Source organism: Aedes albopictus, chromosome 3 (assembly GCF_035046485.1).
Source record: "Aedes albopictus strain Foshan chromosome 3, AalbF5, whole genome shotgun sequence".
Taxonomy (NCBI): domain Eukaryota; kingdom Metazoa; phylum Arthropoda; class Insecta; order Diptera; family Culicidae; genus Aedes; species Aedes albopictus.
The window spans coordinates 145,402,495-145,427,960 of record NC_085138.1 but is presented as its reverse complement, the minus strand read 5'-3'; the positions used below and the strand labels follow the sequence as shown (position 1 = coordinate 145,427,960).

Below are 25,466 nucleotides of genomic sequence, written 5' to 3'. Positions count from 1 at the left end.
CGAAATTTACACAAAAGTGAAGTAAAAATCGACAACTTAAGTAATCTATCGTTGAATTATACTTCTTCTTTCTGCTCTACGTTCCCACTGGGACTTGGCCTGCCTCTCTGCAACTTAGTATTCTTTGAGCATTTTCACAGTTATAAATTGAAGAGCTTCCTTTGCCTGTTACACAGCGCAACATTTTTTTGTCTCAAGAGCAAACTTATGTGTCTCCGAAGGATTTTGGGCCGCTGAATCCGAATCCGGGCTCAGATTTGCTCTAACACGTCACAATTTTGAGCTATACCTCAATTTATAGGGCAAAATATGCGGTTTTGGGCTTTTTTGACAGCAAGCCATTAAGCAAGGAAATATTTTTTTTAAGCAATCAAAAGATTAATTGGTCAATTAACATCCAAATTAACGACTCATGCAAAATATTTCGTTTAACCTAATCAAATTTGATAGATTTTAGCATTTTAAGTTAGTATGAAAACTTGCATGCAACTTTTGGAGGGTGACTTGTATGGGAAATATTGTACCTAACATAAATCGCTTTAAACTATCAAATTTGATTAGGTTAAACGAAATATTTTGCATGAGTCGTTAATTTAGATGATAATTGACCAATAAACCTTTTGATTGCCTAAAAAAAATATTTCCTTGCTTAATGACTTGCTGTCAAAAAAGCCCACAATCGCATATTTTGCCCTATAAATTGAGGTATAGCTCAAAATTGTGACGTGTTAGAGCAAATCTGAGCCCGGATTCGGATTCAGCGGCCCAAAATCCTTCGGAGACACATAAGTTTGCTCTTGAGACAGACAAAAAGTAAATTTTTGTTACGCTGTGTTATTGCATGAATTTGTATATTGTGAGGCAAGTAGAATGACACACTATGCCCAGGGAGTCGAGAAAATTTTCCCCACCGAAACGGGAATCGAACCCGCCGTCTCCGGATTGGCGATCCATAGCCTTAACCACTAGGCTAACTGGAGACCCGTTGAATTATACTTAATTACTTTTATTTTGATTATGAAGATATTGTGTAGAATAGTAAAGTCGAAGGTACATCATCTGTAAAAGCAATGCCTTCAACGAACCTGAAGAAACTGCGGTTTAAAAAAATTGACCCCAGAATCCGTTGCACAAAACGCCGATGGTCTTCTAAGAACACAGTAGAAGAACCAAGCTCGAGAAATATCTGCAGACACTCGGAGTTTTCGATGATTCGGGCTATCTTTGGCAGTGTTCAGAGGAACGGTGTGTGGTGGAGAAGGACGAACCACGGGTTCGCTGCACTATAGGACGAACGTTTCACCAAGGCTGGAAGGATATGGTGGACAAAACAAGTTTCAATAATTCCGGAATAAATTGCAAAATTGGTGTTCTGTTGAATTCAAAGCTGACCTTAGAACTTCTTCTATAAATAAGAATCATAAGATCAAGTTTTATAAACTATGACAACAAAAACAATTCATAACGACGCGAACAATACTGCCGAAAATACCTAATGTTACCGTATATCATAACGTCATGTATTTCATGATACTATCAAGGTTACCCCATTTTCGAAATTCGAAAAAGTGTCTTTCACTTGCACGAAAAATCATTACTCAACTAAATATTTAAACTTTTCCGAGCTTTCAATTGAAGTTTATTATGCAAGCTCTTAATTAAACCGTATTTCCGTTCAAGCTAACAACTCTCGTCATAGAAATTTATCTAATTCCGATCGGAAATACAGTTCACATATCTCCGTTGATTGCCAAGCTTTCCTCGCCTCCCGCCTTCCTTCCTTCCGGTGCGTAGTGGTAGCCCAACGTCACGATGCTATCACATGGCGGCATCAAGATTCACCCACCACTGATTGTGCCAGTGCATAACAAACCGTAGCGCCATGCGTGAGCGATTCCACCGAAAACCCCAATTTCCTTCCGCTTTGTAAAATTTTGCGCCTCGGTGGGTTTGACCGCGCGCCTATCTGTCTGTCTGTCTGTCTACCAATGGAGATGGAGAAGCCGGATCGACCGACTGACCAACCCACACGAGGAGAATGGATGAAGAGACCCCATCAATTGATGTGACATGCCATCACAAAGTCAGTCACGCTTCGGAACCATATGATAGTGTGTGGTTTATGTTATGTTTGGGAGAACGACCGATGAATGACGCTGGCGATACGATATGATGAAGATGGGGTTAAACAGAAACAATTGAACCATGTCGGGTTAGAACGTTTATGATTCGACATGTACTGAGGGAACAACTTGTTGGATTGGAGTTTGTAGTTCAAGGGGAATCGAATCGATTTTGCACTTTAAGATCATTGATGTGTAGATACGAGAACTGGAGTCTCCAGTTAGCCTAGTGATTAAGGCTATGGATCGCCAATCTGGAGACGCCGGGTTCGATTCCCGTTTCGGGCAGAAAAATTTTCTCGACTCCCTGGGCATAGTATATCATTGTACTTGCCTCACAATATACAAATTCATGCAATAGCAGGCAAAGAAAGCCCTTTAAATAATTACTGTGGAAGTGCTGAAAGAACACTCAATTGAAGCGAGGCAGGCCAAATCCCAGTGGGGACGTAGAGCCATAATGAAGAAGAAGAAGAAGAAGATATGAGAACTCAAATCAAACTAGTGTCACTTTCACCGAGTCTCATCTTCCTTCAGGAAAGTGCACCGAAGACAATCCGCGCAAGCAACCATAACAAAAGTGTGAAATGAAGAATTTCAAAGAATTTTGTCATCACCGGACGGACAATTCGAAGTGAGCGAACGAATGACGGTCCTCACTGTTGTCAATCTTCCGTAACAAATTACATACCTGTGTCGGTGGCGCGTCCACCGTTCTCCACTTCCGGCGTGATCCTTCGTCATCGCTCTGTCACTCTGTCCCAAACGATATACCTACCTAGCAAATCTGCCAAACTGAGCAGAGAAACGGTGAAAAATTGCAGACCTCTATCAGTCTATTTTTCTTTCGTAACAGATTTCTCGGAAATGTTCATTGAGTGTGGCCCCCCGGAAGGGAAATATTCGATATCCTTCGAATGTTGGATGCGCTTTCAAGATTCGACGTTTTCGATTGTTCAAATACAATTTTGCGATTATTATTATTTTGTTTTTTTTTTGTTTCAGAGTTTCAGGAAGGATTTCACAGAATTCCATTGGGCTTGAAGAGTAGGTTAAGGTTAGTTAATTAGAGTTTCAGCAGAGTTTCATGTGATTTCATGAAGATTTCACGTTTATTTCACGGGTATGAGTGTTAAAATCACCCGCACGATAAAACTGAACTCTTTAACAAAATTATTGCCCATCTACTATTTGATTGCGGGAAAATATGAGTATGAGACATCATTGACGATCAAGAATATCCTGCACACCAGAAAATTTTGCAAAACAAAGCAATTCATACACCAGCAGCGTTATACGATGGTTTTGGGTATGGTTTACATTCATACGTTTTTGAATAGCCTTCTTATATATATTGGGATCGATGCTGGGTCATTAGGCCGAAGGTCATTAGGCCGAAGGCCATTAGGCCGAAGGTCATTAGGCCGAATGGTCATTAGGCCGAATAATCAATAGGCTGAATGGTCATCAGGACGAATTGAAAGTTAGCCGTTGTTTTAACCTTTTCCAACATTTTTTGCCAAAAACTAGTTTAACAATGAAACTAGAAAGAATAGCCTATGTTTTAAAGAAGGGAAAAAAAATATGAATTGAAAATCAGCAGTTTCAGCGCCAAAAACTATTTTAGCAATGATACTAGAAAGAACAGCCTATATTTAAAACAAGGAAAAATTCATGGGTAAAATATCAGAAGATTCAGCATCAATAAAGTATCTTCGTGCCTGTTACACGATACACACATGCAAAATGGTCATTTGCAGAGGAAGCTCTCAGTTAATAACTGTGGAAGTGTTCATAGAACACTAAGCTGAAAAGCAGGCTATGTCTCAGTGGGGACGTAACGGCTAGAAGAAGATACAATGACCATTCGGCCTGATGACCATTCGGCCTAATGACCATTCGGCCTAATGACCATTCGGCCTAATGACCTTCGGCCGAATGGCCTTCGGCCTAATGACCTTCGGCCGAATGGCCTGACACCATTGGGATCTGGGATGAGAATGAGACTTTTTTCTGTTTACCGTTCATCGATACTGGCACTAAAATAAACACAAAACAACGGCAGCACCAATAGGGTAACCAATATAATTTGGACCCCCATATATTTTGGACCCCCTGTGTCCTATTATCACAACTTACACAGGTTTAATGATGAGATGACGGAAATTTTTAGAATCATTCGCTAAATAGGATCGCTCTGCACGGGCAGCAATCATTTCCTCACTGGAAATATCCTTATTTGCCTTGAAATTATTTTTTGCCAATCTCGTCAGCCGTGCGAGTGCCGCCTCATGTTTACAAAAAGAGATTGCAGTGCTGAGGAAACTTGCAGTTGTAAACAAAAACGTTTATCATTCTAGCGCATTAATTTCGCAAAGTTCGTCTAATCAGCCTTTGTCAATCAAGTAATTAGGATGTGTTCCAGCATATTCAAGCGGCAAACTCTTCCAAAATAGTTTCAAACGAGTTTAAACACCGGGTGTCCAAAATATATACTGAAGAGGGTCCAAAATATATTGGGGTGTCCAAAACAGTGAAAAGTGATGCTTCAAAAATCAGTTATTTTCATCAAATTTTCAACCAGAAATGACCTTGTGGGTATTTTTAACGAACAGTGGAGGCTTTTACGAACATACTAACATCATCATTATGTGTAGATACCCTCTGAATCTGTTTGATTTTGAATTAAATTCAAACCAATGTCCTCTAGGGGTCCAAAATTCAACCGTTACCCTACCATCAGACGCCGCGCCGACGGCAGTCAAGCAGACGCTTAATGGTTTTCGCTTCCCCACGAAAATATTTATGAGCAGTCATGCTGAGGCGGCTGATTGCGAAAAATGTCAAATATTTTTAACTACTAATAACTCACTTGTTTTAATAAATAATTTAAATCGATTTGCACAAATAGCTAGAACCAGTGAATCAAAATTCAACCATCGCGCAACAATAATGACAATGTTGCAACCTGTATTTGTTGCGACAAACAAACCCATGCGACATAAGTTTGTCCCAACTTGAAAATAATGGGATTAACATCGTATACCACGAGTTTAGAGATTTTTAAGCCTTGCATTGCGATTTTCGAACGGTAACTTCGAGTCGGTAAATACTGCAACTCCGGTGAAGCTCTATCATGAAACAGTTTCGACTTTGGGTTAGCAATAATTGATTATTCACGAGTTGAAAAGTACGCAACAAATTCAGCTTCCGTTTTGTCTGCAACAAAAAAAATCGAGATCATGTCATTATCTGTTACCAGTAGGGATAAAGAGTAATTGTCGCACATTCTTTGTTGCTTGTTTTGTGCCTCTTTTGTCTGACAATTCTCTTCACTGGCTAGAACACACTCCTAGCTGTGTGATGCATGTAAACAAGTTTGTCTAGAAGCGGTTTGAAAAGCAGAAAAAATGCAAAAATGGGAGAGACAGAAATTTCGGTCGTCGTTGTGCTCGAGTACTGGCGCTTTCGCGCTTGGAAACCGTTTCGAGGAAGAAGGCTGCATGAAAGAAAATGTAATGACATTTATTTCTCGAACAGTTTGAGTTTGACTGGGCCTGTGATGTTCGTGTGGAAAATTGTCAAATGTACAGCCGGTAACCGTTTTTTCCAGTACATTTCTCATCCCTGATTGGGATAGGTTCTGCAACTCACTTCTTTAAAATCTGCAGGAGTAATCTTGTTTGTTTAAGCAACAAATTTTAACGTTGTCAAATTTGCTGTAATTCGCACATCTCTTGGAAATCTGGAAGTCACTCATTGGCATGATTTTGTTAATTAAGGTCATCGAAACTAATTTAGAGTTTAGAGCCTCAGATCTTTCTTGTTTAACTCAAGCTCTACGAAAATATAAAAAAGTTGTGATTTTTTTTGCGCCCCAAATTTTTTTTTTTTTGATTTTTTACGTTTTATTCGAGAAAACCGCCTACATGATTTTTGCTCACTGCAATCGCAGTAAACTTTTGTGATTTTTTAAATCTTTTGCGGACAACAGTGACAACAAATATCTATTAAGATTTAAAAAAAAAATGTTTTCGCCTTTCCAAATAAAAAAACAATATATGTAAGAAAATCGCATATAAGATTCTTTTCGCTCAAGAAAGCTCATTATTGATTGGATAAATTCTCCCAAAACAGAAGAAATATTGTGGAGATTTTATCGGAAATTCTTTCATGTTTTTAAAAATTTCTTCATGTGTTTTTTTTAGATATTTCGTTAATTTTTTTTTAATTTCTGGGGATTCCTTTAGAAAACTTCTCAGAGATACTTCAAGAACTCTTCTGGGGGATTTTCCAAAAATATTCCAAAAATTCTACCGGAAAACTGTTCGGGGATTTCATCGGAAATTCCCACAGGATTATTCATATTTTCAAAAAGGATTCCAGAGATTCATTTGTTGATTATCTTCGAAGCTACTTTTAGAAATTCCTCCAGGACTTATGACTCTGAAATAGCACTAGGAATTGCTTCAGAAATTATTTGTTATTTTGTTTTTCAATAAATACCATTACGGCATTTTTTAAGGAATTCATCCAGGTCTAGATCCAGATATTCGTCAAACAAATTGTACTTATGTATAATCAATAGTTTCCTCAGCAATTTTCTGATTGTTCATTTGGAAATTCTTTTCAGGGATTCCTTCAAAAATTTCTTTAGATTTTCCCTCACTAAATCTACTAGATTGTCAAAAAATTATTTAGGAAATCTTGCGTGGATTGCTTCAGAAATTTGTGCATGTTTTTCTTCGAAAATTCTTTCAGGGATTCGTTCAGATGGTGTTTCGGAAATTCATCCAAACATATCTTGAAATATGCCGTTAGAAAATTTTGTTTCAGAAATTTCTCCAACGATTTTTAAAAAATCCTACAGAAATTTCAGAGATTTGTTTAGAAGCAAGTCTAAGGATTCCTCCCGATCCCGAAGTATCTTCAAGTTTTTTTAAGGAAATCTTCCATTAATTCCTTAGGAAACTCTTCCTTGTTTTTTTTTATCTCTCTGGGATTTATGAGAAAGTTTATTTTTCAAGTGGTTTCGTAAGTAATTTTCCCAGATATTCCTTCAGAAACTCATTTGGGAGTTCCATCAAAAATTCTTTAAGAGATACCTAAAAACTTCTCTACGAATTTATCTTCCAAGTATTCTTTCAATTTTTTTACAGAAAATCTGCTACGAATTCCGACAAAAACTCCCCCAGCGATTTCTTCAGAATATATCAAATTCATATTTCTTTTGGATTCCTCCATAGTTTCTTCCGTAATCCTATAGAAATTTATCTAAGGATTGAATAACAAATTCATCTAGAAATCCCCCCAAACTATTTCCAAAGAATTCCTTTTATTTTATTTTTTACTTTTTCTTAAATTGCTTCATGGATCTCTTTGGATATTCCTCCAGGTTTCTTTTTCAGAAAATTTCTCATGGATTAATTCAAAAATAAGTCCTCTTCAAGAATATATTTGAAAAGTGTCCAAGTTCCTTTGGTGAGTTTTCCATGGTTTCCTTTAATAGTGCTTCAGGCGTTCCTTTCTTCTAAGCATTTCCTCACATTAACAAACATACTTCCAAGGATTCTTTCACAGATTTCTCCTGGGCTAACATAAGGACTGTATCGGAAATTAAGTATAAACGTTCCAAATGCTCTATCTCGAAGCACGGTTGGTCTTTTTATTCCGTTTCTTCTATGAAATCTTCACAATATAGTTAAGTTTAGAACAGCTTGAAGAAATTTGGAAATGCGGGAATGAACCAGCCTCGGGCTGAATATCCCCATAATAAAGAGCTAATAATAATAATAATTGAGGGGGTCAGAAGCAGAGGGGTGTAAGTGACCAAAACCTTATTTTGAGATAATGAACGAAAACTTTGACATCTTATAAAAAAATCAACAATATTCGAAAAAGTTTGGATTCGCCCCGAACACTCTACTATCAAGTAACTTCACCATCTGAGATGGAAACAGACATTATATACGCTGTTTTTCTGCAGATAGGGAAATTTGATTTTTTTGGGTTAGTGTCACTTACACCCCTTTACCACCAAACTGTTGACTTACACCCCTTTGGCACCAAACAAGTTCTCAATAGGCCATATACTCTAGATGTAGACTCAAGTATTACTATGAATAAAATTGTCCCTTAAATGTTTAATTTCATTTTAAATGAATAATGCAAGCAACCCTGATGATGTGGAAGCATTATTACTTTTCCGAATTCAAAAATCAGATGAAGTATTGACAAATTAAGAAAAAGCCATTAATTTAACCCTAGTGGGATGTTGGGGTCATTATGACCCAGGCTCCCTGAACGAACACTGCACTATCGTGATGCGTCTAGCGTAACATTTTTTGAAATACACAAACATAAAACCTTAGTGACCATTTTGCCGGATCATTGTTAAGTCAGTAAGCACCTACAATATTTTCAAAAATGTAAGTTTATTTTATTTTTAAATGTAAATTAAAATACATTTCAACCTGATATATTAAATAAGATAAAAATTATAGTAAACCGGCTGTGCAGTTTTTTGACATACAACTCCATATAGGAGTCCCCCAAAGGGAAGTAAATATTCACGCCGATCGTTTCAGATATTTGCGAGTCTATAAGGGTAATACAGACAGACAGAAACTCATTATTAAATGTATACATAGGTAGGCGTGCGCTACTAATACATGTTTGATCCATCCTCAAATCAATCCTCAAATTGGAAATCGCCAACAATACGATTTAAAATCTAATTATTTATCTTACCGATTGCAAAACAGAGCCTCAATGACACCATATACGACGTAATGATGCACTTTTAGTGTAATACTGCGTATGTAAACTCGTCCCTGACAGTTGTTTCCAACGAGTATGTACTCAAATTTGGAGTTTGGACGTCTCACGATTTCAAACGGTAATTTGTTAACTGCCCTTCGTTTCATCCGTGTTTGGCAGCCTTCTTTTATGAGAAATAGACCAAATTTTCCCTAGAAGAAGACTGCCAAACACAGCCGAAACGACGGATAGTTAGCAAAGCACCGCTTGAATTCGTGAGACTGTACAAACTTTTGGTAATCAAATCGATAACCTAATTCTAGTCTTCACGATCGTTATAAATCCTAAATTTTGGAATGAACAATTGTGAATAAAATGCAGTGTTGTAATCTTAATTGGTACATTATCGTCATTCGTACTCACGATGAGCAACTAAAAGAAGGTGATATTGTCACATTTTTGTGTGAAAAAGTTCAGCAAAAATATTAGTCAATTAATTTACTATCAATGTTTGCGGCTAACCCAGTCGAGTGAAAGTTTTACCTTATTCCAAAAGCTAGACTTCGCAAATACTGGCGTGAGTGAGAAATGGATAATGAGAAGGACAAATGACGAAAAGGTTACTGCTCCTCTCAGTAAGACCACAGACAAACAGACATACTACTCAAATCGAAATCATCGCACGATTTAACGGTCATTTTGAAAATAAACTGTGGTTCGAACTGTGCTCGCATGTGTCATGGTGGCGCTGCTGTGCCTACGTCACCTCTAAATTTCGGAGAGAAATGAACGCGACGCTGATCAATGTTTACATAAAATGACTCAATCATGAACCGTCATTCATGTTTTATGAATGGATGACGCCACGGGGGAGTCGTCATCTGCTAAATTGTTACATCGAGCCGAGGGAATCAACACCTGCAAATGAATGCTTCGGATTGAGCATTATAGAGGGTGCTAGTGAGATGCCAAACGATGTTTTTGAAACAAATTTCTTCTAAGTAATATGTCTGTTTGTCTGTGGTAAGACTCGAACTAGTAGAACACCATCACTGCCATTATTAATTTGAGAATTTAAATTGATTGAAACAATGTTGAGCAGTTATATTGGAACAACAGGTTCAATGTGATTTCAATATTTTTAAGCACACATTCGCTAAGTGCGTCGTGGGTCCATGACATAAGGCATGATTAAACCGATTCAACGACATCATAGATGTACATTAAATCATAAAAAAAATTGATTCAATACTTTATGTAAATATAATTAATTACTTACACCCCTCTGCCTCCAAGCAAATCTCCTCAACGGTCAAGCGTCATATTTTCAATCAATGTTTTGACATGCCCAAACATTTTTAAAAATTACGGGTCTTTGGCAACAAGCAAAGCTGAGCTCGTAGAATGACGTACGATATTTATCTCAATTTTGAATTTTTGGTCACTTACACCTCTCTGCCTCTAACCCCCTCAATTGGAAAATGTTTAGTATTATTTAAAATATGGTTCTATGAGTATACCACACAAAATAATAATCTGTACAAACAGCATTTTTTCAACGTTTCAATAATTTGTAGCGAAAAAAATTGTGCGGGGAAAAATCTGGAAAATAATGATTATTACTAGCAGTTATGTACACATAACATATCACTCAATACCGACTTTTAAAATTCCTATTTTGGATAGAAAAACCTCCAACATTTAGAATATGGTCTATCCCAAGACACCTACTTTTTGGTCGAACTTTCACGCTCTGTTTTAAATATCTTCAGAGGTTATAAAATTCCATTCTCTGGTAAAACTACCTCTTCAATAGATTTAAATACATATCCAATTAAAAAAAAAAATGCAAATTTTCAACTTTATATATATTTTTAATTGGAAATCGTTCTTTAAAGACGCATAAAAGAAGAGTTTATCGAAAAATAGCCTTTTTTTATTTTTAAGAATTGCCCTAAACTACGGAGGGAATTTTTCTTGATAAAAATTATTTTCCTATACCATGAGCATTCTGGAAAAGAAAATATTTGCGCAAAAATAAGAGAAAAAATTTAATATTTTCCTACAGTTTTCGCAATTTTAAATTTTTAGGAGGAGTCCAAAATTTTAAAAACATATGTACAATCTTTGAGATAAAAGCCCAAGTTAAATTTTTTGAAAATCAGAATCAGAAGGTTTATGAGGCAAAAAACATGGAAAAATTGAGCATTTTTGAAAATCGATCTTCCATACATTTTGACCAGGGACTCTTGGTCTTGGCTAGAAACTTGAAACGTCAAAAAACGCAGTAGGCAAGACAAAGTTTGCCGGGTACAGCTAGTTTAAAATATTTTTAAAGTATCTCCAAAAATAAAGTTTTGTTTATTTCGAACAGATTATTTTTTCGACAATTTTGATCGTTTATAATTAATTTCCGATACAGTCCTTCTGCAATTTCCGGAAGAATGTCTCTAGAATTTTCTTCTAGGTTTTCTCCAAAGACCCTAGCATGATTTTTGTCAGTGGATCCCCCAAGAAGTCCTCCAAGATTCTTCAGAATTCCCCAAGATACATTGTACATACAGCCGAGATGAGCCAGCCCAGGGTTGAACATCTCGCAAATAAAGATAATTATAATAATAAGATTCATACATAAAAGAGTATGTATTTGTACTGGGGTTCTTTCAGCAATGCATTTATAAATTTTTCAGGAATATTCTGTAGGAACTCCTATAGGAATTCGTTTAGAAATTTATTTAGGGGTCGTCCATAAATGACGTAGTATTTTAGGGGGAGGGGGTGTCGAATTATGCTACGAGCCATGTATTAGGTATGGGAAATTAGACAACGGCGAGGGAGGGGGTGTCAAAAATTGTCAAAAAATGCTACGTCATTAATAGACGATTTCTAAGGATTTTTCGCAGTATATGTTAAGAGATTTAATCATTTTCTTCTCCAGATATTCCTGCAGGAAATTTCTCAAAAAACCACCCAGAAATTTTAGCAGGGTTTTTTAAGGTTCTATTTCTCTATATTTTTTTTTCAGAATATGATTTATTTACGAATCTGCTTTGCATTCTTATAAAATCCATGGAGGAATACCTGTTTCCATGAATTATTTCAAGTGTTTTTTATTCACAAAGATTTGAGAATTCGGGTTTTTTTTCTGATTTATTTATTTGGAATATCTGCTATAAAATTCTCGAGAGATTCATCTGGAAGTTCCTGCAGCGGGTTCTCCAGAAGCTTCTTCAGATATTGCTGGAGAAATGTTTAGGGAGACGCTTGAATATTTTCTCAGCAAATTTGGCGGAAATTACTCCAAAAACTATTCTTTGGCATTTTTTCAAGAAACTTTTCAATGAATACCAGCGGAAGGTTTTCTAGTTCTGGCAAGTATTCTCAAAAAAATCAGATATTTCTTCAGTGGCCCTTTCTTTGGTCCAGGGCAAAGATGCCTATACAGGTTTTTTTTTAAACAATCCAGGTAGTTCTTCTGGATTTTTTTGTGAGTTGCTCCCTTCAGAAATTATATGGATACATATTCTAAGAATTTCTCCCGAGATATCCTCCAAAGTTCTTCCAAGGATTACCTAAGAAGCTCCTCCATGGATCCCTCAGTAACATATTGAAGCGTTACTTAGAGAACTCGACTCGTATTTTTTGCCTGAAATTTCTGAAAACATTGTTAAGAACCTTCAAAACTTTCTTTCCGGGTTTATTCAGGAAACCCTTCTTATAATTTTTCAAGAAATTTTCCTAGGAATTACTCCCAGAGTTCCCACTGAAGTTTTTCATGATTTTTCTCTGGAAATTAAAGACTTATCTTAAAAGTTTCTTCAGGTATTTTCCTACACATTCATCCAATATTTTGTTCCAGAGAAAGCTTCTCAAATTTTGTTCAGGTATTCAGGTACAGAACATTTTCAGGAATTTATCTTAGGAATCTTCAAAGGTATCAGGACCATTTTTTTATTGGATTCAATTTGACAATCCTCCTGGTATTTCTTAAAAAAATTCTTACAAAAATTATTCCAAGTAGTCTTTAAGAAACTAATTGTGCAATATCTGAAACAACTTCAAAAAAAAAACCCCTGGGGAAATAACTGAAACAATTTCGATGAATATCTGAAACAATTTAAAGAAATCTCTTGAAGAATCTCAGGAAATATTTCTAAAAAATTGCAGGATCAATTTTTAAAAACTAATCCTTGTTGAAGTTTCTGCAGAACCCATGAAAAATATCTCATACAGGTCTAAACGGGCAATTCATTAAGTATGTCACAGTTCTAGGGAGAGGGGGTTTGTGAAAGTGTGACAAAAAATTTATTCAGTATAGGAATACCCCGTACGAAGGGGGACCGGGAGTCGATAAATCCCAATTCAAGATTGCCGTACTCAATGGATGCTCCCTAATAAAAATCTCTATAGGATTTTTAAAGCAATTTTTAGAGGAAATTAAAAAAAAAAGATCATGGAAGGACTTTTTAAGAATTCCCTGGTTGAAATGCCTGAAGATATTCCCAAATTTCTGAAGAAGTCTTTGGAGATATTTTCAGGGATTCTACAAAAGGAATTTTACAATGATTTTAAATAGGAATTTCTGAAAGAATTCCTAAATGAATTTCTGAAGAAATCTCCTGTGGAATCATTGTAGAATTTTCAGTAAGTGTTCTTACATGATTCTCAAAGGAATCGATGGAAAAAAATCTTGAAGGAATCCCAGAAGGGATTTTTAACGAATTACTTGAAGAAATTCCTTTGGAAACCTTTGGTAGAATTTCTGGATAAGTTAATTGAGGAGTTTCATCATCGTTTTGATGCACCTCTAAACCTTTATCAATTTGGCTTATTTTTGGACTGAAGACTTGTTTTTGCATGTGGATTGATAATTTGATGTGACACGGGTAGGTCAAAAAAGTGAATAGGTCTACTGTGCATGCATCTGAGTCTCGGATTCTGTTGATGGTACTGAAAATGTAGAAACATCGCAGTTTTAACACTTTTGGATAAAAATTAATGTTTTCTAAAATACGTGCTGAGTTCGCACGGTTTACTAGAGTAACAAGAATGATCGGTAAATAATTTATTTCCTGTTTCGTAATAAATAGAGATTCTATCCCAAGCGAACCACATCAAGAAATCCCATATTTTGTCCGTTATTCTTGATCTTTTATGCTCCACTGCCTGAAAACTAATAACTTAATAATTTTGAACAAACTATGTAATCCACTGGGTTCGTCCTGTGAAACGAAGGAATGAAATATGGCCAAACCCTTCCTTTAAGCAAACTCATTCATCTCCTCCATACAAATCCACTATAATCCAATAAACCCAAATCGGAAAGGAGCGAACCCATTAGCCTAAGCATAAATATTCACACCTACCTTCGTCATGCAACTGCTTGGCGGCACATTCCGCACACTCGGCACATTCGGTACAAACGGTCTGTTGCTGTTGTTGTTGCTGCTGCTGTTGTGCTGTTTGTCCTGCCCCACCACTACCGCCACCACCACCGCCAGCACCACCCACACTTCCTCCCCCGGCGCCGGCACCACCAGTACCAGTGGCGGTGCCAGTTTGGGAGGTGGTCTGAGTGCCGCCGCCCGTTTGTTGTCCCTGCTGACCGGCAGCAGCCCGAGCGGCCAACATGGCCGCCCGTTGCTGCTGAAGCCGCTGGATAACTTGGAGCTGCTGAATGTGTTGTGCACCGAAGACGTGCCCACCGAGGGCGCCGCCGAGCGCATTGTCCAACAGCCCACTGCCGTCCTTGTAGCCCTCGGGAGGGCTCAGCGTGGCCTGATCGACAAACTCGATGGGTGGAGCAAACTTGGGACTCTGTATGCGGGAGGGGAGGGAGAGAAGAAAACAGAAAAACAATTCGTTAGTGCTGTGTTGTATGGCTTGTGGAGCGAAGAGTACGCATCTTTCGCACAATGAAGTATTATCACTCGATACATGGCTAAAAATGTATTGAATCAGTGCAAAGAGTATACAACTACAAGTGCTCTAATTAGTTTAATACTATATTCGAATAAGTGTCATACTATCATACAGTTTTTAACTGAATTTATGTCTGATTAGTCGAAGAATAAAAGTACTACTTTGGGGCTACTTTGGACACTTTTGAATGTGGTTTTTTTAAATTTTAATATGCTTCAAATCTGTTTAATGTCTTTGGGAATATTATGCAGCAATATTTTCCCCTTCATTTGGTTGAAATTGTTTTCCTAACAGGTCCTTTATTGCTTGTCATGACGCGAAAAAACATCGAATAAACCAAAACAATATATATCACGTATCAGAACATTTGCCCTGTAAGCAATGTTTCTACAGTTCATAAATTTCAAAAGATTGATCAACAGATTACCCGCAGGGAGTGCGTTCAATGTTGGCAGCAGGAGTAAAATCATTTTATTTTGTATGGCGAAAAGCATCTAAACTCGAATTTCTCGAAATGAAAAGCTTTTACCGAAAAAATATTTGGTAAGCAACAAATATATTTTCGAATATTGTGTCCCACTTCGAGAAACACGCCTTTAGATGCTATTCGCCATACAATATTTTTGCGGTTTACTTTTAACGATTTTTCGCGCATAGAAGCTAGCGCCACATTGGTCGATGCGGCCTTAAACAGTCCCAAATCAACCCCATCCCCCCTGGTTGCTCACTAGGGCAGTTCAGACTTCAAATATGTTAAAGATTCACAGCTCCCATATGTTCATTGCAATCCTTGGTGCAAACTAGAGTCCTGTCAAATTTTCAGCCATTTCGGGGGTGATTTAATGGTGGCCCAAAAGCAAAATAGGTTTATATGGGAATTGCTATGGAGAATTTTCGAAAAAAGTTCTCCACGCTGTAGAGCATTAACACATGAATAAAGTCATAGGGTCAAAGTCAAATTGAATTCTTCAGATCTCAATGATAAATGTTGCCGAAGACCGCAACTAATTTCGACTCACGAAAAAGAATTAATCAATGTTCATCCATGCATGCTTGAACAGAAGGCCACAGCTCGACCGACACGCTTGACACGCAATCATAGTATGCGTGTTACCTTCTTGCACACCTTGTAGGACATCGTGTATAAAGATGCGCATTCAAGTGAGAATTTGTTAAATATCTTTTTTGCCGATTGTCGAAATAAGTTGTGGTCTTCGGCAACATTTATCATTGAGATCTGAAGAATTCAATTTGACTTTGACCCTATGACTTAATCCATGTGTTAATGCTCTACAGCGTGGAGAACCTTTTTCGAAAATTCTCCATAGTAATTCCCATATAAACCTATTTTGCTTTTGGGCCACCATTAAATCACCACCGGATTGGCTGAAAATTTGACAGGGCTCTAGTTTTGCACAAAGGATTGTAATGAACATATGGGAGCTTTGAATTTTCAACATGTTTGAAGTCTGAACTGCCCTATTGCTCACCTCCCCCCCCCCCCCCCCCTTGAGCACGCCCTAAGCTCCCCTTAACTCCACTTGTAACTTAATTCCCTTAAACCAACCTTATCCCTAATCTAAAACATTTCAATTGCTCTGAACACAATCAGATTCCATTTAGGTAACGTTATTCGTTATTCGACCTAAATGGAGGTTTAAGCGTATCGACTCTTGCCAAAAATTCTTTAATTCATCCGCTGAGTTTTTAATATTTTCCAGATTAAATGCTTCATTATTTGTATCCCCCCATCCTCGACCAGCCAAAGAGTGGTAGGACAAAAAGTGAAATAAATATTTGTAACAACGGCCTTATTCCAAAAAAAAAAAAAAAACAAAACGAAAATCTGTCAACGATTCCTTTGAATATTTCATCAATTTTAGGGAAATTCTCTCGACGACTCCATTAATTCATTTAAAATTTGATCGCCGATTTCTTATTTTCCTTTCGGAAAGAGATTTAGAAACTTCGGAGCCATTTTCGTCAACTAATTTGATGATTTCTTGAGATATAGCTTCAGCGATTTCTTTGAAAATTCCTTCGACAAGAAAATGGGAATTTCTCTCAAAGTTTAACTGAAAGTTGTTCAATCACTTCGTTTGAGAATGTCTATGAAAAATTTTATCGGCAATTATTTTGATAATTTTTCCTGTATCTCTATTGTGAATTTTTTTGGAAGCATATTTTGGAACTTTTTCTGTACTGCCTTGGAGAATTTCTTCGAAAATTTTATTCAGATGTTTTTTTGTAATTCATCTGTATTTTAAAGTATTTATATTTATTGCTACATACTGAAATTACGCAGGTATTTTTATATTTCAAACATTTGTTGGTGAATAATTAATAATTATTAATAATTAATTAATTATTATCAATTAATCATAATTCCAATAATATTTATACAGCTTGTACTATGAGAAATTCTTCGGCGTTTTTCTTTAAACTTTCTTTAGCATTTTTTGCAAGTCTTTCGGTAGTTCCTTACATTATTTCTATGGTAATTTCACATTTCACTAGAAGTTCTTTATGCTATCTTTTTGAAAACTCCACAGGCAAACATTTCTTTGTTTTTTTATTTTAGACAGTTTCTTTAGTTGTTCGATATGGGGAATTTGCGAAGGAATTGCAGAAGGAACGCATAAAATAATTTTTATTAAAAAAAGCCAAAGTAATCTTAAAATTGAGTAATTATAACAATTTCCAAAGGAATTCTAGAAAAAATGGTCACGGAAAAAAAACTCTGAAGAAATACACTCGAAACTGCCTGTGAAATTCCCAAAATAATTGCCGAAGGAACTTTCATAGTAGTTGTCGAAGAAAATCGGAAAAATATATCAATATAAAATTTTAATAAAAAAAAAACCTCAAGAATTACCAAGAAACGATGGTAATTTTTAAAGCAATTGTCGATAAATTTCCTAGAGATAGTTTCGAGGCATAATTTCCGAAGACATCCTGCCGACATAAACTGCCGCAGAAATTACCAAAACCATCACTGAAATCATCATTGAAATACCGAAAGAATATTCAAGAAATCTCTGACGGAATCCCGAAAAGCATTGTGTACAAATTTCCGAAGGATATGCCCATAAAATTGCTAAAAGAGTTTAAAAAAAATTCCCGAAAAAATGCAAACAAATTTTCAAAGAAATTTCCAAAGCAATGCCAAATTAATTGCCTAAGGTATTACCGAAAAACATCTGCTGAGACTGTTCCAGAGAATAAAATGGCCAAAATAATTGCTAAGAAAATAACCAAAACAACTGCTGTGGAGCGGACCTGGTGTGATGGTTGGAACACTTGACTATCACGCCGAGGATCTGGGATCGAATCCCACTCCCGACAAACTCGCAAAATGTGAGTTCTTCCTTCGGAAGGGAAGTAAACAGTGGGTCCCGAGATGAACTAGCCTAGGGCTAAAAATCTCGTTAATACAGATAAAAAAAAAATCAACTGCTGAAGCAAAAAATAAAATGCTTAAGAAATTCCCAAAATAATTGGTAAAAAACTCCCGTAACAACTGCCGAAGGGTTAACTGAATAAATTTCCCAAAACAGTTTACTCATAAGGAGCTGTCGAAACAGTTTCCGAATAGATTACCAATGATCTTTCTAAAGGATGTGCCGAAAGATTCATTTAAGAAATTTCAAAAGGGGATCCAAATGGAAATACCAAAGAAATTCCAAAATGTCATTGCCACTCAAACTTCCAAAGGTATTATGAATGAAATTGCCTAAAAAATTGTAGAAAAAAATATCCAAAACAAATGCCGACAAAATTTACAAATAAGTTATTGGTAAACAGAGATTTAATTAAAGAAATAAATTACTGGTAAACAGAAATTTCCGAAAAAATGTAGCAAAAACTATTTTCTTTGTTACAATTAGAGGAACAGAACCCATCCATCTTCACCATATCGAAAACAATGCTAGTAAGCCCTATTTGTTTCTTTGTTTTTGTCTTTTTGGTTAGGAACGAGCATTCGCGGATTACTTTGATGAAAATACCTTTAAAAATCGTTCAGAACTTTAGCCTGGGATATCCAAAAATCCTTGATCACATCCTCCAGGCTTGTTTTTTTTTTTTCAGTAAATCGCTTCGTAAATGGATACAAAAATTCCTGCAGAAAATATTTCTCCTATGAAAATCTTCCAATCATAAAATAGTAGTTTACGCAACAAGGTGCAGAAATAAAATGGAAGAAATTCTGCAGCAATCTTAGCAAAGTATTATTTTCCAATATATAAAGCAATTTCGTAAGAAAGTTAACTCATCAGAAATATTAGTTTACGCAACAAGGTGCAGAATGAAGATTTTCACAGCACGAGTTGTACATTTATCCAACGAGGCTTGCTGAGTTGGATAATTACGACGAGTGCTGTATAAATCGAGTTCTGCACCGAATTGCGTAAAACGTTTTTTTGCAATTTCATAAATTACCACTTCAGGATAGTTTTTAATAAAACTTTTTTATCAAACTGCACAATGATGTTCATAACCACGTTTAAGAAGTCAGAACATTGCACAGTGGTCCACGAACCAGATTTACGAGGAAAGATGCATTCAACGCCTTCAAATGAGTTTTTAGGCAAATATGGTCTTCTACAAAGTTGTCCCTAATAATAAGGTCCTCTTTTAAATGTGTATGAAAATTAGGGTGGTCCGTATTTTTAAATAAATTGGTAACCAAACTTTTTCATTTGCAAGAATAACTGTATACATTCTTCGGGAAAGTTGTAGATCTATCAATTTTGAGCAACTTTGCGTAAGACACTTTTTATGTAGCTTTAAAATTGACCGATCTAGAGGTTTTTTTTCTGAATAAGCTTAGGGTGGTTCAAGAAAAACCCGGTTTTCTGGCATTAACTTTTTCAGTTTTGATTTTTCATCAATGTCGCCCAAGAAACACTTGTAGAGCATTTTAAGATGGTCGTTATCTCTTTTGGTTCAAAAGTTACAGGGGTTTTTCTAATTAAATCATAGGTTTTTAAAAAGGTGTTATGATGGGTTGGGACAATCATAAAAAATATCTTTTGCCCGCATTCAAAAGAAGAAATGCTGTTATAAAACATATCAAAAAAATAGAGGTCGTTATTTTTATAACTCAAGTGAAAAATACTCGAAAAGTGCCTATTTTTGTAGAAAGTCATCAATAACTTTTGAACGGAATGGCGTAGCAACATTCTCAGCGCACGAAAATGCACGTTTTTGGAAGCTCTAAAAGCGTCACCCTATGAAAACTATGGGAAATGCTACAAATTTTGTCAAAATAGTTTAAACGCTTTTTCTTTTTGTTTCAAATTTCTCATCAAAGTTGCCTAAGAACCATTTTTACAGCTTTAAAAAACGCATATTTTCGTGCGCTGAGAATGTTGCTACGTCATTCCGTTTAAAAGATATCGATGATTTTCTAGAAAATTTTTTTTTTTTTGATATGTTTCATAGCAACTTTTCTTCTTTTGAATGCGGGCAAAACATATTTTTTATGATTGCCCCAACCCATCATAACACCTTTCTAAAAAACTATGATTTTTAAAGAAAAACCACTGTAACTTTTGAACCAAAAGAGATAACGACCATCTCAGCAAACGAAACGACGCATCTTCACGCGACTTTAATTAAAAATCGAAAATGAAAAAGTTAACGCCAGAAAATCGTTTTTTCTTGAACCACCCTTAGCTTAGCCTCGTAAATCAGGTTCGTGGACCATTGTGCATTGCAGGTTATACTGTGCAGCTGTTTCAAACCTGCGTCCAGAAAGCATCAATAACTTGATCAAAATTGAAAACAGTGCTGTAATGGTTCATTATGCAACGCAAATCAGTGCTGTAATGAACCATTACAACACTGCTAATTTGGTGTGGGAATGTAGCCCTTTTCCTGGCAGATTTGCGTGAGGTAAAATATGAAAAATTGCAAATAAAAAACTATTTGTAATTTCTCATCGTGATAGACTGTTTTACCACACGCAAATCTGCCAGGAAAAGGGGTTCAGAAATTTCTCTAAAGATCCCTCTCAAAAATATCACGAACTCTAAAAAAAATCTGAAATGAATTTCTGCGGAAATGTCGCCAGAGTTTGCTTCTAGAATTCCTCAAAAATTTGGTCTCGAAATTTCACGAAGTATGCCTCTAGAAAACATTCCATTAGAAATTCATCAACAATTCCTACATATTTTTTTAAGGAATCTCACCTAGGATTTTTTTTGCAAAGTCTATCGCGGATTCCTTCAAAAATTCCTCCAGTGATAATCTCAGATAATTAGAAATTTTTCTTGGACTTCTTAAGATAATTTCCAAACATAGCTCCATCAATATTCTCGAAGATTTTTTTTTAAACCTGCCTAGAACTCCAAAGTTGCTTAATGGATTCCTTTAGAAGTTTCTGCAGAACCTTGGTAAAAAAAAAACCTTCCAGACTTATTTAAGAAAATCTTTTAGGAATTTCTTCAAGTAATCAAATATTTCTTCAGAAATTTCACCAGGGATTTTTCAGATTTTTTTCAAGGATTTTCTTCCTAATGTGTTTGGCGGTTTCTTGAAAAATTGTTCAGGAATTCGTTCACGAATTTCTCAGGAATTGCTCCAGCGATTCCAGCTGAAATACAATTGGAAATTCCTTGAAAATTTGTTCAAAGTGTTCTTTGAAGATTTCTTCAGAGATTCTTGCATAATTTCTTTCAAACCACAATGGAAAATATATGTATAAAACGCATATAAATTCAATATCTCCGCTTGGAGTGAGGGGATTCCAATGCTTTTTTTTGACACAAACTGTAAAAATATCTATAGTCTCGAATAAAGAGCGCCTCATTCACCACACGATGCTGAAAATCAGTGTATTGAGCTCATTTTACCCCGCTCCCTCTCTCACCTTTTTGAGAAAATCTTCATATATTTCCAACTGATGTGCAAAATAAATGTCTTATTTAGTTCGTATATGTGTAAAAACTTCTGTAATATTGGTATTTGTGGTTAATGTGTGAGAACTTTCGAGCGATCACCATTTTGAATGCCGCCTACAAAGTGCTATCCCAGATCATCTTCCGTCGTCTTTCACCTAAAGTAAATGAGTTCGTGGGAAGTTACCAAGCCGGTTTCATCGACGGCCGGTCGACAACGGACCAGATCTTCACCGTACGGCAAATCCGCCAGAAATGCCGTGAATACCAGGTCCCAACGTATCACCTGTTCATCGACTTCAAAGCGGCATACGGCAGTATCGACGCACAGAGCTATGGAAAATTATGGACGAGAACAGCTTTCCCGGGAAGCTGACTAGACTGATAAGAGCAACGATGGACGGTGTGCAGAACAGCGTAAGGATTTCGGGTGAACTATCCAGTTCATTTGAATCTCGACGGGGACTACGACAAGGTGATGGACTTTCCTGCCTACTATTCAACATCGACCAGGAAGGTGTTATGCGACGAGCCGGGCTCAACAGCCGGGGTACGATCTTCTCGAAATCCAGCCAATTTGTCTGTTTTGCGGATGACATGGATATTATTGCTAGAACATTTGGAACGGTGGCAGAACAGTACATCCGCCTGAAACGTGAAGCAGCAAAGGTCGGACTGACTGGTGGTGAATGCGGCTAAGACAACGTACATGCTGGTAGGTGGGACTGAGCGAGACAGGACAAGCCTTGGCAGCAATGTTACGATAGACTGGGATACTTTCGAGGTGGTTGAAGAATTCATCTACCTCAGTTCCTTACTAACGGCTGACAATAACGTGAGCCGTGAAATACGAAGGCGCATCATCATTGGAAGTCGTGCCTATTACAGGCTCCAGAAGAAACTACGGTCAAAAAAGATTCACCCCCGCACCAAATGTACCATGTACAAGACGTTAATAAGACCGGTGGTTCTCTACGGGCATGAGACGTGGACGATGCTCGAGGAGGGCATGCAAGCACTCGGAGTTTTCGAGCGACGGGTGCTAAGGACGATCTTCGGCGGCGTGCAGGAGAACGATGTGTGGCGGAGAAGGATGAACCACAAGCTCGCTGAACTTTATGACGAACCCAGCATCCAGAAGGTAGCCAAAGCCGGAAGGATACGGTGGGCAGGGCATGTTGCAAGAATGCCGGACAACAACCCTGCAAAGTTGGTGTTTGCTAACCATCCGGTTGGTACAAGAAGGCGTGGAGCGCAGATAGCACGATGGGCGGACCAGGTGGAGCGTGATCTGGCGAGTGTTGGGCGTGACCGACGTTGGAGAGCTGCAGCTGCAAATCGAGTATTATGGCAGCAAATTGTTGATTCAGTATTATCATGAATTTGATGTTAACTAAATAAATGAAAATGAGCTATTGATATTTTTACGTTAGGTCCTGCTCTTATCAATTGCGTTCTACTCCGGGCGAAAATTCATTTTAAAGTTTCGAAGAAAAGGGGATACCGGGGTTATTTAAAGATATTTCAATTTTTGCAGCCGTGCGGTGAGCCATACCAGCTCCATTCGGTACTTACGGAAGTTTTTATACAAATTTACGATTTAAATTAATCATTTTTTTACACTCAAGTCGGGAAAAGATAAGAACTTTTCCAAAAAGGTGAGAGCAAGAGAGCGGTCCAAAACACTGATTTTCAGCATTGTGCAACGAATGACATCCTCTCATTTTGATTTTTGCAGTTTATGTCAAAAATTCATTTGAATCCATCCACTCCGACCAGGGATATTGAATTTATTTGCGTTTTATATCTATTTTTCCCGTTGTGTAACGATATACAGGAATTCTTCCATGAATTCACACGTAAACTTCTTCAGAAACTCATCCAAAGGGGTGATACACAAATTATGTCACGCAAAAATCGACCTTTTTCAAACCCCCCTCATCCCTATGTCACACTTTTTGTATGGGACCAAACCAATTTTTGTATGGGCTGTCACGTTTTGCAACCCCCCCCCCTCAAAGCGTGACGTAATTTGTGTACGGCCCCAATGTATTTTCTCAGTGATCCGCCCAGGATTATTTTTATCAATACAACTTCTCCTTGGACTCTTTCGGAAATAAATAAAACATTTTCACCGTAAATATGTTTTTAAATTACTCAGAAGATTTGAATGATGTACAGATATTTTTCCAGATTATTTCACGAAAATTACCTACTCCGAGATGAACTAGACCCGGGCTAAAACTCTCGTTAATACAGATAAAAATATCCAAATTATTCACGGACTAGGAACTTTATAATGGGAATTCTACAGGAATATCTCAAGAAGTATTAGGAATTCCACCAATGATAAGCCATGGAGTTTCTTCAGGTATTCCTTCACTGATTTCTTCAAAAAAACTTTCTTTGTTTTTTTTTGCGATAATTTTCCTTGAATTCCTTCACATTTGAAAAATATTCGTAGCGATGGAAGTCATTTTTCCCTCTTGTTGATACCGCTACGTCGATAGCCCGTCGATCCCCACATTCCCCACGAGTAGACATGACAGGCGAGACCACACCTATTATTCAACAAAAGGATTGTTTCGCAGATCAAGGTCAGGAGAAACTTCACCGGCGGCTAGATCAATAGATGAGAGGAAAAGCAAAAGTGAAGATACAAAATGTGAGTTCTTCCTTCGGAAGGGAAGTAAAGCGTGGGTCCCGAGATGAACTAGCCCAGGGCTAAAAATCTCGTTAATTCAGATAAAAGAAAAAAAAAATATGAATTATGTCAAACAAACAAATAAGTAGGACATAACACCGTTTAAATCAAGATTTGAATCCTATTTGAGCTACAAGGACCAACCAGATTTGTAGTCAAGGATAGCGGAAAAGGTTGTGCGGTAGCGAAGCACTACAAGTAAGACCCTAATGATATCACTGACTGCAACATACTAAAATTTTGTTCTTTATTAGGAATTTTGTAATTTTTTCGCACCAATAAATTGACAAAATTAATCCTTCGTACATTACCGCCCAACATCTTACAAAATTCTTGTTGCTGTTGTTCTTCTCCACCATCTCAATCTAGAATTTTGAGCCATCCGTCCGAAAACAACCACTGTGCGACGCAACGCGCGACGGCTGACTGGTGACAAATTAACGTTACTGGGAAAGCGTGACAAACTACTCTCCTCGGATTCGTACATCGTGACCCTTCGTACCTATATGGACTATAGAGCTGGTAGCACGTGTGCAACGGCAGACTACACTCTGGCTGCTGGCTGGTACGAGACTTCGATGAACAGGAAGATTGGTCGTTACGGTAAATTGGGAATGGGCGCGACTTCCTGTTTCTATCACGGCTAGGTGGTACCTCGTAGTCGTCGTCGTCGTCGTCCATGCCACCACCGTTCAGGTTGCTGAATTTGTTTTTGTTGACTGACGTGAGTCGGTCGTGATTGCCACGGAGGAAGAACTTTTATTTTCGATAATGTCGTGTTTACTCAGGTGTATACAATACTGATGTAATTGAAGAAATCACGCGTATAGAGTAGCTGGACCGAAGAAATTCCTGGGATAGAAGATAAAAAGACTTTCTTTTGTTTCTTAATTTTTATATCTTTACATGTAAGCTTTTAAAAACTCAAGGCCAACGATTTTTGTTTTTCAAGAAAATACTAATGGACTGTTTGGTTGCCTACAAACTCTCCTGAAGCTGAAACTTGATCCTATCAATTTTCATGCAAATTCTCTCGGAAAAGCAAACATTTACAAT

The 25,466-nt window shown here is 37.1% G+C and overlaps 1 protein-coding gene across 4 annotated transcripts in view; it reads right to left on the bottom strand.

Moving 5' to 3' along the window:
• Positions 1 to 25,466, bottom strand: part of LOC109426211 (uncharacterized) — a 445,168-nt gene that overhangs the window by 211,065 nt on the left and 208,637 nt on the right. For all 4 annotated transcript variants that reach the window (XM_062860009.1, XM_062860011.1, XM_062860008.1 and 1 more), the window contains one exon: positions 14,249 to 14,699. In XM_062860009.1, the coding sequence (XP_062715993.1) occupies positions 14,249 to 14,699 (451 nt within the window). The remainder of the gene's footprint in view (positions 1 to 14,248; positions 14,700 to 25,466) is intronic.